Below are 14,163 nucleotides of genomic sequence, written 5' to 3' on the forward strand. Positions count from 1 at the left end.
TTCCCTCCACTTCATGACAAAGAGGTAAGAGGAAGAATGCTTGCTCTTGGATTATATCTTGGCAATACTTTTACCCAGTATTTAATATCCTATCCATGCTACAGCTTTGAGTCTCTTCTAGTATTTTTAGCACCAAAGCTGAAGATGGAAAAGGGAAGTGCTGAAAAGGATCATTTCTTCAGAGGGGAAAATGTAAATCGCCCTTGCTTCATACTCTTCAGATCTCTCCGACTTATGCATGGTGCAAGCAAGATACTGAGAGAAGGGATCAGAATTTGAGATTTCCCTCTCTTTTGTCTGTCCTTAGTAGAAGTCTTGCATTCCTTGCTGAATGTTGAAAGAGCTTTGACAACAGGGATGGAAAATGCCATGAATAGGCTAAAAGCAAAACTGGAGCAGGATTGCTCTTGTGGGACCTGGAAACTTCTAACTTAAGTCCTCTTCAGTCTGGGGAAAGCCTAGAGCCCAAATCTAATCTTCTGGGAGGAAGATGTTCTGATCACTGGTATGTGTGAAAGAAAACCACTTGGACAAATGGACTGTGTGCCTGTCTGTCTGATTCAGCTGAGATGGAGATGTTTAAGTGTGTATATGATAGAACACATTCTGGTAGTTGAAGTTCTGCTGTGGTAAAAGCCATTGCTCTGATGCTTGCTGTAAGCCGTTACATGGTTAACTGGTATCAAGGCAACAATCCATAAAAAACATTCAGTGTTCCTCCTGAAGCTGAAGTGCTTTTGTTTTTAGAGTCTGGGTTCTAATGTAGATTTGCTTTATGGAGTCTGATGTGAAACCATATTGCCCACTTTGTGATAGGGCTGCAGCTAAGAAATAGCAATACAAGTTTACTTCATCCTGTGTTCTGCATTTATAAATGCATTTTCACATAGTATGTTCTTTATGCTCAAAAAAGGGAAAACCTTTGGGTTGTATTACACTAGATATTAAAAATTAGTAAGTACTTTTGAGTTTAGTCTATCTTGCTTCATTTAAAACAGGAATTGGAAAAAATAAATAAAAGTAAATTATTACTTTTTTAAGTGATGCCATTATTTATGAAGCATTCAGATGTCAGACATACCGTATATGTATGCCACCCATTAATATAAGTATTCATACAACATACAGTGATGTGTACTGTATAAAAATTAGGAAAATCAGTTTTCATCTCAATAGAGTCTTTGAGTCACGTTCAGTGAGTAAGTGTTGCATACTGAACTAAAGGATAAAAAGTAAAGATACTGTGTTAAAATGAACTGATTGAGATTTATCTGTACAGGTTTAACGGAATAATTATACCTAGGGCATGAGTTCTAAGATGAAGTGGTTCTTGTGTTTGGCATTGGTCATTCTCTGGGATGCTCCCTTTCTTCTTTAGTTGAATCTTATTCTTCACTGAGACTTAATTTGTATGTCTTCTAAACTTCACAGCGTCTTCTGGTGTACCAGTTTTTTAGATGATGGAACTCATTCTGGATGGGCTGCTGACCTGCTAACAACAGGTGGTTCAGGCACTAGGTTTTGAGGGGGGATTCTTCAGACTGGTTTTTGCCTGTGGACTGAATGCTCTTTAGTGGTTGGAGTCTATTAGATGTGTCCTTTGAACTATGTCTTCTGGTTTAATTTCAGCTCAAGAGTCTAGTTCATATACTCTGTAACTGATCTGGAGTGTGAACCAAACAGTGATTCTTCTGGTCATCCTTACTTAACACTTCAAAGCCACTATCTTGATCTAAATTCAAACATTAACGTAGCTGTATCTCTGAACAGTGTGCCTGCTGTGCTTTTTTACCAGGATTACCTAGAACCACAACAAATGCTTGGCTTTATTATTAAGACTGGATTTTGTGGTTGTAGCCGTAGAAAAAGGGAACCCCGTTCTCATCTTTTGTCCATCTCATTATTCTTGGGAGGGCGAGGGGAAACAGTCGTTTGAAAATGTTGCAGAAAAGCTTTCTAGAGTATTTCTAGGATAGTTTTTTTCAGGAGTAACTGTAAGGCTTTCTTGTGTTTATTATGGCAACTTTATACCTTTTGGAATTTGTTTGATTTATACCTAGATTGTTAGATAAAATATTATCGATACAGTTGAGGTTCTGAACAGTTTCTGGTATTACGTCCTTCTGAATCTTTTGGTTTAATATAGTACTTATGAATTTCCAGCTGTTAGTTACCTGAATGTAAAAAGGATTTAAAAAAACAACTTGAGTGTTTCCATTCCGTTCATAATCAGCCATTTTTTCTTTACAACCTGCTTGAATTTATTCTGGTGTGACTTTTTCTGAAGAAGTCTTCTGGTGCTGAAAGTTGCTAAAGCAAGGAGGAGAAACTTGGTTTATTGGTTTTTGCAAGAGACGTGATCTGTGTCAGTGTCATGATGATCGAGAAGTGCACAAACAATACAGTATAAACATAGTAATACTCTGAAGAAAGCTGCAGTTGCTGACTGCTTTTTTTCTCCTTCTTCTGTCAAAACTTACTGCGGTATAAAGTAAAAATGTAAATTCATTGTCCTTCTGAATAATCTTTTGACTTCTGCAGCACATCAGCCAGTTGTAGCTCTGTTTGTAAAGCTGAATGTTTTTCTGTGGAAAAGAAAAAAACTTCTGCTACTGTAGAAAAAGGTTACTTTTGCAACCCTTTAAGAAACATAAAGCATTTTAAAATTACACCTTGACATTCTCTGTGATGTTTTGTAGATCATCTGCTTTTGGACAGTGAAATAGTGTGTTTGTCATTGCTGTGTATTTTGTAGTGATGAATGATACTAGTCATTTTAGAAAGGTGATTATTTTAACTTTGGAAGTTTCATTGCAATTGATTAAACAACTATCACTTCTTTCTCTTCAGGATATATTTATGTTCATAACAAGGCAACTTAAGGGTTTAGAAGATACAAAAAGCCCCCAGTTCAATCGGTATTTTTATTTGCTTGAGGTAAGCTTCATAACTTACTTCATAAGAGCTGTTAAATGTAGTTTTTCAGCTTAATCTTGTATTAACTACTCCTTTTATTTTTTCCTGTCCAATACAGAACATTGCTTGGGTCAAGTCTTATAACATATGCTTTGAGTTAGAAGACAGCAATGAGATTTTTACACAGTTGTACAGGACGCTGTTTTCAGTAATAAAGTAAGTATTGTCATCCCCAGTTGTAATATATTATTGCACAGTTGAGCTCAGATGTTTTAAACCTAAGTGTTGAGTTTATTGTGTGACGCTTAGTTTTGTAATTCAGACTAAAGGTAGCCAGATAAATATAACAAGCTGTGAGTTTTGCCTGTTTTAATTAAACAAGAAACACTGCAAATATGTTTTCTTTTTCCCCCTAAGAAACTTACTTTGATTGTCTTTTACTGTGTTTATTTTGATTCTTGAAATTGAAAGCGAATGGTGCAATATGCAGTTCTAAGAAATTTGGAGGATTATTGCTATAAAAATGTGAGTCAGAAAATAGTGAACACTGGAAGGTACTGCTAGAGATTGTCTAGTCTGCCCCCCTTGCTCAAACCAGGGTCAGCTAAAGCAGAGTGCCCAAGACTGAGGACTGTAGCCAGTTGGATTTTGAGCATCTCCGAGGATGGGGATTCCATGGCCTCTCTGGGCAACCTTCTAGTGCTCAATCACCCTTACATTTAAAAAATTTCCCTTTCTTATGTTTAAATGGTATGTCCTGTATTTCACCTTGTGTCCATCATCTCTTACCTTGTCACTGAACACTACTGAGAAGACTCTGGCTCTGTCTTATTTACTCCCAACATCAGCTGTTTAAGCGTAACGATAAGTTCCTACCGAAGCCATCTCTTCTCGAGGCTAAAAAAAGATGTCAACGCTCTCAGCTTCTCCTTGTATGAGAACTGCACCAGTCCCTTAGTCATCTTTGTGGCCGTTTGCTGGACTGACTCCAGGTTGTCCATGTCCTTTTTGTACTGGGAAGTCCAGAACTGGACACAGCACCCAGATGAAGTCTCACCAGTATTGGGGAGAGGGGAGGGATGTTCTAATACACTGTCTTTTCATGGTAGGAACAGATACAGTCCTCTTACTCTTTTAGAATGATAGTAAATGAATTGCAGAATAGAATCATTAAGGTTGGAAAAGACCTCTAAGATCATTAGGTCCAACTGTCACCCCAACACCACCATGCCTACTAAACCATGTCCCGAAGTGCCACATCTACATGGTTTTTGAACCCCTCCAGGGATGGGGACTCCAGCACTTCCCTGGGCAGCCTGTTCCAATGCCTGACCACTCTTTCAGTAAAGGAATTTTTCCTAATATCCAATCTAAACCTCCGCTGACGCGACTTGAGGCCATTGTCTCTCGTCCTATCAAAAAGGGGGCATGAGATTCAAGAACATTTTGGATAGTAGTATATGCAGCCAAGGGACTTCAGTATTTTAACTTCTAAGACAACTTGTGTTTTAATTATTCTGTTCCTTATTTGGCATCAACATAGGGAGTAGTCTGGATGGAAACTGTATTTTATATGAGTAGTACACTAAGAATTCTTGTTTTTAATTTCAGCAACGGTCATAACCAAAAAGTACACATGCACATGGTTGATCTAATGAGCTCTATCATTTGCGAGGGAGATACTGTGTCGCAGGAACTTTTGGATACAGTGTTAGTTAATCTAGTGCCAGCACATAAGGTAAGACTTAATAGTGGCTTCTTTTTGTGATTTGTTGAACGTATGTATTAAGATACTTAAATTCCATTGAGAGAATGGCTGGAGCAAATGTGTTCCTGTTACTTGTTTGTTTTTTTAAGCAAACAAATAATTATTTAATAGGCATAAAATTCTGTAGTGTTTCATTGCTTTGATTCACTTGCCATAAACCAAAGTATCAGTGGTCATAGTCATCTAAAAACTTTAATGTCATGTGAATTTATACACTTTTTTTTTAATATACAGTCAATACCAGCAGAAGTTTATGTAAAAGATACATATATCATTTGGAAAGTTTTTAATTAGTGTAATGCTGTATCAACAGTCCTAACCGCTGCCCAAAGTGTGTGGGGGGGAAGAGTTTTTCTGACTGCTGATTTGTAGTTGGCTCTGGATTTCAGAAATGTTGATTTGATGTTACTGAAAGCACATTGGTATGTTTATGATGCAGCCAGAGAACTATGTTCAGAAACAATGGTGCCTGAAGAGCCCAAGTGGTAGCTGTCTTTCTTTAATGAATAATGTTTTGTCAAAAAAAAAGTGCCCTGCAAATGAACTGAGGAAAAATGTCAAACTTTGAATGTGTTGTGACACTTAAATGTTTAAAAAGCAAAAGTAGCTGGGTCCTACAGCAGTCTCTTGGGCTACTGTGTAGAAGATGAGTTAAAAGTTGTGTATAACAAAAAAAATCTGAGGAGTTGTCGAGGAAATGTGTACTTAGCTGGATTTTGGACAGTTCTAGCTAACAGCTTTTTTTTTTATTTAAGTGTGTTTAGGAAAGGGCTAAATTTTCTTGTACTTTTTAGAAACTACAGTAACATAAAGTGGGTGTTAATGGAGAAATTTTTGCTTCAGAATGCCTTTTTTTTTTTTTTTTAATAGTGGTGCAGTGGTGTAGCTGAAGAAACTGAGTAGACTTTTCATAAGGTGCTCTCTGAAGAATATAGCAAGTAATGTAACATAGTGTGCCTTACCACAAGCCATCAATTTCAGTAAATAAGCAGCACATGAGTTATTTTTCCAAAGACTGTCAAAGACTAAATGCTTAGGGTAGATCAATCATTTTTTTTCACTGGAACTGTTTTAGCTGTGTCCTTCAAGGGGTCTAGTACTTTTGTGCCAGGACCAGAATGAAATTTGTGTGGCTGAAACTCATATTTTTGAAGCCTTGGAATACAAGAAACAAAAGCAAGACTGTGCAAAATACTGCAGTTTGTATATGCTCAGTTGTTAAGCATCTGTTGTCACCTGTGTTCAACTTGATTTGACTGTACGGTTTTTGTGATTTGTGTTTCATAAACTGATCTTGAGTCAAAGAATTTGCATCCTGTAAGATTGGCTATAGCGTTGGAACAATTCTGTTTTGTACTGGATTTAAAGTTATTGACATCTTAATAGAATAAGGTACTTGGGGTTTTGCATTTTCTTCTGCTTGTTTTAATCAGACTGGCTCTTTGGATAGGATGCTAGTTAATAGCTTGTTTTCTAACTGAAATAGTTTCATAACTTTAAACCATATTCTGAGTACTTTTGCCTTTGTTTTCCTCTTTTTAACCTTTTTTTGTACTAGTGGAAAGAAGCTTCTAATATTTTTCTGTTTAATCTCAATAATTTCATCTAGTGTTTATTTAAAATTTTGGAGCTTACACAGTCATCTAACCACTTTCTGTGGTTACTAATGCCATGTTGGAAGTGTAATGAATTCAGAGTGAAACTTTTTCCACTTGTGTCCATTGAGCACAAAACTACAAGGGGATTAAGGACCACCATAAAGAGCAACTGTGTCTTGGCTGACCTAGTCATTAAGCTGTACAGGCTGTGGGAAAGGGAAATTGAAAAAATAGACTGGGAACCAAAAATGGCAAGTATTGGTGTAATGGTGAGTGGGGAATCCTTATCTAACCAGATTCCCTGGGGACCAAAAGATTGTTTTTGATGAAGCAGGAGGAGCATAGATTTATTACTAGTTCAGGTTTGACAGTGATCAAATCAAGAGATTGTTGTAAATATGACAGCTATGTTTGTAGCAAGTGACATAGGCAAGCGATGTATTTTTAATACAGCTGGATGGAAGGTTGTGCACGTGAGGGAATGTGGCGTGCCCTTGTGAATTGAATGACTATATTCCAGCGAATAATGATGGAGCTAGTATGATTTTTGGTGTATCAACAGTTGTATTAGATAATACTAGGTTAAAGACTTGAGGAGCTTAATCGGTATAATTTATCAAAGGAGCAATCTGTAAGTGTGTATTGGGAACAGAAGGTTCAAACAGCTCCTTTAGTTTTGGATCCCGTTTCCTGGTGGCTGAAATTCAACACTAGACAGATTGATGTGAAAATTATATGAATATTTTTAAGAGTTGTAGTAAGTAGTAGAACAATTTACCAAAGGTTAATTGAGTGTTCTTACCTCTGAAAACGAAGGTCAGTATGTTTCCTGAGAGAAATGCCAGATATGGTCCATAGTCTTGAGTAGTAAGTCCAATAAGCAATGGTGCTAGCAGGACGACGGCAAAAACCCAGGCATAAGGAGCATATACTGCAGGCATGACGTACTGTCACAATGTCTGTCTGCTATAATTAGTAGTCACTGAAGTAGTCTAAAGTGCTTCAGCTCACTTGAGTTTGTCATCCATCTGACTTGCCCATAATAAAAGCTGTATTGATGTAAACCAGAATGAAAATGGCTGATGCTAGTATCTTAAAACAGGTATGTTAGAGTATGCACAGACTTGCTAGAGTAGAACAGCAGGTACCAGATAATTCAATAAAACAGTAAACTTCTCTTGTCTTACCATGTGCTCAGCCCTTCATTTCTTTAATGTTTTTTTTTTTCCTTTTGTGGTTTCCCTTTTCTTCTTTGCTGTGAACTCTACTGAAATCCTTTTGATAAGATTATATTAAGAGGGAATGAAATAAATAGTGAACTAAAGCAAGAAAGGATCAGAAGCAAGAGAGAGGTAGTCAACATGAAAAGGCAAGAAAAATTAATAGTTTTCCCTTTTAATTGTCTTTTAAAATTAAAACGCCTTTATGGCAGTACCTGTAACCAATGTTGTGTTTGTGCAGAGTGTTAGAAGGCAAACTGTACTCTCTTTCCTTGAGTGTTTGCCAGAGTGTTCCGTTTTCAGCCTCAGGAGTACTATGGGGAGTCCCACATTGCACATCCCACATCCTTTACATGCTTATCTTTTTGAAAAAGTGATATTGACAGTTAAATTCCTAACTGTCTCTACTGGGAACTTGCTTAATAATTACTGTTATCTATCTTGGCAACACTTCAGCTGAGCTTTTTCTTTGTCAGCCTGCCTTTAAAAACCTGTTTCCATCCCCCAGCATAACTAGAGAATCTGTTAAAACTGTTTTGTCAAGTGCTCTTGGATACAAATTCTGCTGCTGTGCCATTGATGATAAGAATAAAATTGAAGACCCTTTTCAAATGCCAAGAAAATAATATGTTAAAAAGTATGTTTTTTTTAAGAATATTTGCTCTAGATAGAGACTTATCTGATTTTACTGCTAAAGTTGTAAAATTAAGGACTGGATTGATGCTAGCTAGAAATTTCCTTTTTGAAAAAATAAGTGAGGGACATGCATATTTTCTGTAGTCGGTTTGGATTTTTTTTGCTTTTTCTTTTAAAGGATGAGTACAAATTATTTCACTTTTAATTTATTTGAGCTCTGTTAAATTGGACACTGAGAAACAACTGGAAAAAGTAACTGAAAAAAATCAGTGAGTATGCACTTCCACCACTGACAACCCCATTGTACCAGTGCAACTGATTTTTTGCTCTGTGGTAAACTGTCCTGGAGAGCACTGTCTATCTATACACAAAAATGTCTGTGCCATGCTGCCAGAGAGGTTGCCACTGCTATTTGTGTCTGCAGTAGAAGTTTGTCAAAATTTCTAGAGAACAACAGGTATGAAAAATGAGTTGACAAAATTCTTGATGTTTTCAAGAAGTGTAAAAAGCTTGAAATGCTAGTACTATATACACAGAAATCATTGTGGAAATTGAGATAAAGGAGAGAGCTTATGGTTGACCAAGATGGTCTGTCTTGATGTATTACTTCTGAAGGTCTTCTAAGCATTAAAAAAAAAAACACCAAAAAAAAACCCAAAAAAACAAAACCACGTTCTTTTCAGTAACATTTTTTACTGAAAGCAAACTAGAGGATTTGGGGGGAAAAGGTCTGTCTGTGGCATCTTGCAAGTCTTGTGCTAGATGTTAAATGTAACTTCTCAGTTATCTTGCAGATCTGTGTTCTGCCTTTTCATGGGTGGTTCTTTGGTTTGTCCTTATCAATCAGTACTTATTTCTGCTTTTTCCTTCATAATGATCACTTTAAACAGTGTTGCCAGCTGATGGCTTAGTTACTACCTGATTCACGATTCTCAAAAGCTCATCTCCACTGGGTGCTTACATGCTCTTAGAGGCATCCTGATGAAGGTGATATTTCCCATCAGTAAGGGCTTTCTTAAATCATTTAAAGGTCTTGAAATGCATGTCAATTTTTTTTCCTCAATGTATAGAAAGATTGAAGAGAGGATAATGATACAAGAGTTTAGATAAACACAGAGAACAAATTTGTTAAATTAGGTCTTATAAAATTTCTCCTTCAGGCAAAGTTTAAAGTATCATTGTGGCTATTAAATTAGGCAGAAAGATAGGTTTGACGTTTTGTAAAAGATCTTTGAACCTGTTTGGTAATGGCCTGGGTTGCTCCTGTTTTCATTTCAACTAAGGCAGTGCTACTTTTTCTTGTTTCTACTTTTATCCTGAAGCTGGAAAAGGGAGAAGAAAACTTTCTTGTGTGCTTTTAAGACTTCTTTGACATTGATATTTTCAGAGAGTTTGGCCTCTGGACATTTGAGGGCCCTGGCTATCGGCACAATTAAATCAAGTGCATGGGGCATGGAAAAAATAGCCAACTTTCCTTAGCCAGTTGTGATCTAGACTATTTTTTCTCTTTGCAGCTTTTTTTAGATAGAGTGAAGTGTAACGTAAATACATTACTCAGGGTTGCATATAGCTTCTGCTAGCATTTATCTGGGCAAATAATAAGGTGTTGGGAGATCTTTTGCCTTATTTGGCTTAATTATGAAAGGTCTCTGTTCTTTCAGACTTGCTTTCCTAAGGATATGTGTGAGCATTTATCTTTAATTTTTTAAACTAGTTGTGTAGATGAATTACGGCAGCTCTTTTAAAATGAGCTGCAGTGTGAAAGATACAAGCTGGAACTGTAATTGATGAGAATCAAAACATACCTGCCTGTTGGAGCTCTGCTGCGCTGTTCGGACTTGCTCCGTATGTAAATTGGATCTTGCTTATGATCTAGGGTTCGCTTTTACCCAGGTGAAAGCAGTTTTCTTTGTTTTGGTGGAGGTGAACTGTAGAAGTCAAGAAGGATCAGAGCAAGAATTGCAAATGGCATACATTCCTTGTTATGGTAATTTGTGACTTTTACTTTCTGAATGAACAGTTACAACTCCAGCTAACTAAGAGAAAACAAGTGCTGCAGGTGGAAAGGCTTTTTTGTTTGTTTTTTGTATGAACTATGAAGAGCAATCTGACATGCAGAATCTTCTCTTTTCTGGGACATAGAACAGCTGTACAGTTTTGTAAAAGGACTGCCGATGTTGACCTCTATGTCTTGATTAGATAAGGGAAGAGGAAATTACGATATTAGCATCTTCTGTAAGCATTCAGGTATCTTTCCAGAATTGGGATTTTTGTTCACCTACTGTAGTGGCTCTGAGTAAAATGGATACTTCATGCAATGGATCTTCGTAGTCTTTTGACTTCAGTCACCTAAATTAATTCTGTCAGTTAGCAAGTCAAAGACTTACTTTGTTTAATATTAACAGAAAATGTTAGGCTGTGCCCACTGCTGTCTAGAAGCCTATAGTTTAACATAGTTTTTGAAATTAGACAACACTCTCCATCTCTTTGCAGATCTTCTCTTTTTGAGTCAGATAGCCACAAAGAACAAAGCACATGCAGGCAAAGAAATACCCTGGGTGTGGCAATGCATCTTGTGTTTGCTTTTCACTATGCTAAAAGGAACATTTTTTTCTTTTTATGGATGAGATGTATTTTAAAAAAAACAACTACGAATTGCGCCTTTATACTGTTGTCTTAAAAATACCCAGCATATTCCATTTATAAATTGCAAACACTAATCAAAATTTGGGGAACTATATTTTTACAGAGACTTTACCTATTGAAAGACTATAGATTTTCTGGTATTGAAGACTTTTCCTTCATTCTTCTGTGTTAATCAATTCTGTAGTGGGTGTCACAAGGGCTGAGTTGCATTTTCTTCCAAAAACTTTGGAAAAACAGTTGTGATATAGAAATCGGAGAAAGGACATAGCAACTACAGGGTGGAGAATGTGTGCTGGGAAAGGAAGAAAACAATGGTAGAGCAATAACTCAATTAGACATATGGAAGCAATGGGCACAAACCGAAGCATAGGAAGTTCCGTCTGAACGTGAGGAAGGACTTCTTCCCTCTGGGGGTGACGTAGCACTGGAACAGGCTGCCCAGGGAGGTTGTGGAGTCTCCCTCTCTGGAGATATTCAAGACCCGCCTGGACAAGGTCCTGTGCAGCCTGCTGTAGGTGACCCTGCTTCGGTAGGGGGGTTGGACTAGGTGACCCACAGAGGTCCCTTCCAAACCCTGCCATTCTGTGATTCTGTGAATATTGTGGGTGGTGGTTTTTTATTATTTTTTATATTAGAGTTTCATTAGTTTATATTCTTCACCCTTTTTGCCCATGGACTAAAATTCTAGGTGGTGTTTTCTCTGCTATCTCAGTCAAACAGACTGAAAGTATCTTCAGGAGATACTATGGAGAGGCTGGGATGGTGGTTCACAGATAGCTGCTTGATGCTAGCACAGAATTGTACTTTATACCACAATCCTGTTCAGTGTCTTGCTTCTGTGGTGACTGCAAATGCCTCTGTTGCTTTATATTGGTTTCCTGTTTTTTGGGGAAGCTGATAAGGAGCAGCAGTAAGATGCAGGAACTGACTTCACTCAGTGTCAGGCTTAGATGGACAACTGAAAAGTAAGTCACAATTTGCCAGGAAAGAGTTTCTCAGTAGTATCAGTGGAGATGACAAAGCTCTGTTTAGACTATGTTTGTTTTTACTCTGTTATCTTTACTACTGAAAGTGTAAAAAGAACGGGCTGTTTCTTTCATGATTTTACCAGTACGTAGTAGCTTTAAATTCTTGTATTTATTTTTAAGATTAATGCATGTGCTGAAATTTTTTCTGTTTCTTCTCCCCTCAGAATTTAAACAAGCAAGCCTATGATTTGGCAAAGGCTTTGCTGAAGAGGACAGCACAAGCGATTGAACCATACATTACTAATGTAAGTGAAGACTGCAAACAAATATGGAAATCAATAAATTTTTTAACGGAACTGTATTATAAAAAGAATGAATTGTATATAGTCAAATGGGACTGTAAAATAACTTTTTACAAATTCTCAGTTGTTTTTTTAGAGAACTGTTATTAATGAAGCACTGCATAACCTGTCCCTTTGAGTCTAATCCTTTACTGTATAAAAACTACTAAACTTGTAACAATTTTGATTTCTGAAATACAGTGGATAATTGACTTTCTGCTGTCTTTGGAGACCTTGCACTTCAATCCTTAATGTGACTGGAAGACCAAATGTACTTATATGTATTGTTCTGATTAAAAAAAAAAAAGTATAAACATGTTGTTCCTGTGGCAAAATTATTTTTCTAGTGAGGAGAGGAGACTATTTAGAAGCTAGGAGAAGTGAAGATAGAGCAGAATTTTAATGCCATTGTCACAGGAAAGGAAGACGAAATGGAATCCAAGAATAGATAGTAAGGAAAAAGACCATCAAGTGGATTGAGGGTTGTAGCCCAGTTAAGTGTAGACATCTTAGACATTGCAAGAGAAGAGGGACGAGAGGAAGTAAAGTTCAGACAGGAGTATGCTCTTAATTAAGTTGCACAATAGACAAAAAAAAAATGACACTTTTTTATTTAAAGTAGTTAAGGATTTAGCAGGTCTTAAGGCAGCTATCCAAAACCTCAGGAGCTTGAAAACAATAGAAAATTTTCAGTCTTTTTTTGTTGCTTTCAGACTTGTAACACTTGTGGTACTTGGAAAGCGGGTACCTTCTATGATTTAAAAAAATATTCAGTGAAAACTTCTACTCCAAAACTGTTAGTCAAATCTGCTGTTTGAGAAGGTATTGCTATGTGGGAACATGTTTTTAATGTTCGTCTGTAAGGTCAGATTACGAACTGGGTGATATTTTGTGGGTTTTAAGGAAGTCTGTACAATAAGAATCTTCCTCTTATGCAAAGTATGTACATACAGTCTTCTGTTCTTGGTTTCCCACAAGAGGGAAATATTATGCAGTCTGGTTTCTTTGTTTTGAAAGTTACTTTCTTTCTTAAAACATATTTAAGACACAGTAGGAGTTAGTTGCCTAGCCAGGAATATGTACTTTCTAGGCAACTTTGTGTCCAGAAAGAAAAACTTTTCTGCAAAGACAGTATGGAGTCTTTAACTTGGAATGAAAGTTAAAGCGCTTCTCTGTAATTTTCTAGTTGTTATTACTAGAAACTGATGACTTTGTATTGCATCACCTGTTTGGGTTCACTTTGTAACTTTAAAAAGTGTTAATTTTAATGTTTTTAGTTTCTTTACTGATACGATTAAGCTTGTCAGGTACAGGGGGTTGTGATGTTTATTTGTCCCAGCTTTGGGAATAGGCAACTGAAGTGCCAGTTAAGTGTATTCTGTTGCCTTAGTGGCAGATGGAAATAGTATTAATTTGTTTAGCCACAATTGTCTATTGTTTTAACCCAAAGAGAAGAAAAAATTCCCAAATTATGCCATCGCCCTTACGGGTTGAGGGTAGTATACTCCTATTTAGTTACTTCTTGCCCATCTATTATGAGAGGATATGGTTGAAAGTAGTGTGGAATTAATATATGATATTAGAAAATATTTTCTTTTATGAGAAGTATGAAGCTTCCCTCAAACCTCTGAAGTTTACCAAGAAAGAATAATTGCTTTACAGCTGCGTTATGCTGCTTGTAAATTCAAATTCTGGAACAGTCAGTTATTAATTATTATGCTTTTGCTTACAACTTCTTAACCTGTCAACTGCGTGGTGTAGTAATTAGCCAGTTGTTTCAGTCTTGTTTTAACTAAATGTTAGGATGCTATTAAAGTGATTGTCCTCAAGAGTGAAAGATCTCCAGATATAGTTACATCGTAGAAAGATCCTATGCGCTGGAACTCCTGCAAAGTCGTGTTTCTTATATTATTTGTAGGCTTGCTGTGGTAAACTAAACATCACTTTTTATGTGTTTTCCTTTATGTTTAATATTGAACACAACACATGATATTTTAAGATGGGCCACAAAAATGATCTGAGGGCTGGAGCACCTCTCCTGTGAGGAAAGGCTGAGAGAGTTGGGGCTGT

The 14,163-nt window shown here is 36.8% G+C and overlaps 1 protein-coding gene across 3 annotated transcripts in view; it reads left to right on the forward strand.

Moving 5' to 3' along the window:
* The window catches only part of PDS5B (PDS5 cohesin associated factor B), a 129,976-nt gene that overhangs the window by 34,938 nt on the left and 80,875 nt on the right, over positions 1-14,163 (forward strand). For all 3 annotated transcript variants that reach the window (XM_075420258.1, XM_075420277.1, XM_075420267.1), the window contains exons 4-7: positions 2,851-2,937; positions 3,035-3,132; positions 4,528-4,654; positions 11,977-12,057. In XM_075420258.1, the coding sequence (XP_075276373.1) occupies positions 2,851-2,937; positions 3,035-3,132; positions 4,528-4,654; positions 11,977-12,057 (393 nt within the window). The remainder of the gene's footprint in view (positions 1-2,850; positions 2,938-3,034; positions 3,133-4,527; positions 4,655-11,976; positions 12,058-14,163) is intronic.

This window comes from Opisthocomus hoazin, chromosome 1 (genome assembly GCF_030867145.1).
Source record: "Opisthocomus hoazin isolate bOpiHoa1 chromosome 1, bOpiHoa1.hap1, whole genome shotgun sequence".
Lineage (NCBI taxonomy): Eukaryota > Metazoa > Chordata > Aves > Opisthocomiformes > Opisthocomidae > Opisthocomus > Opisthocomus hoazin.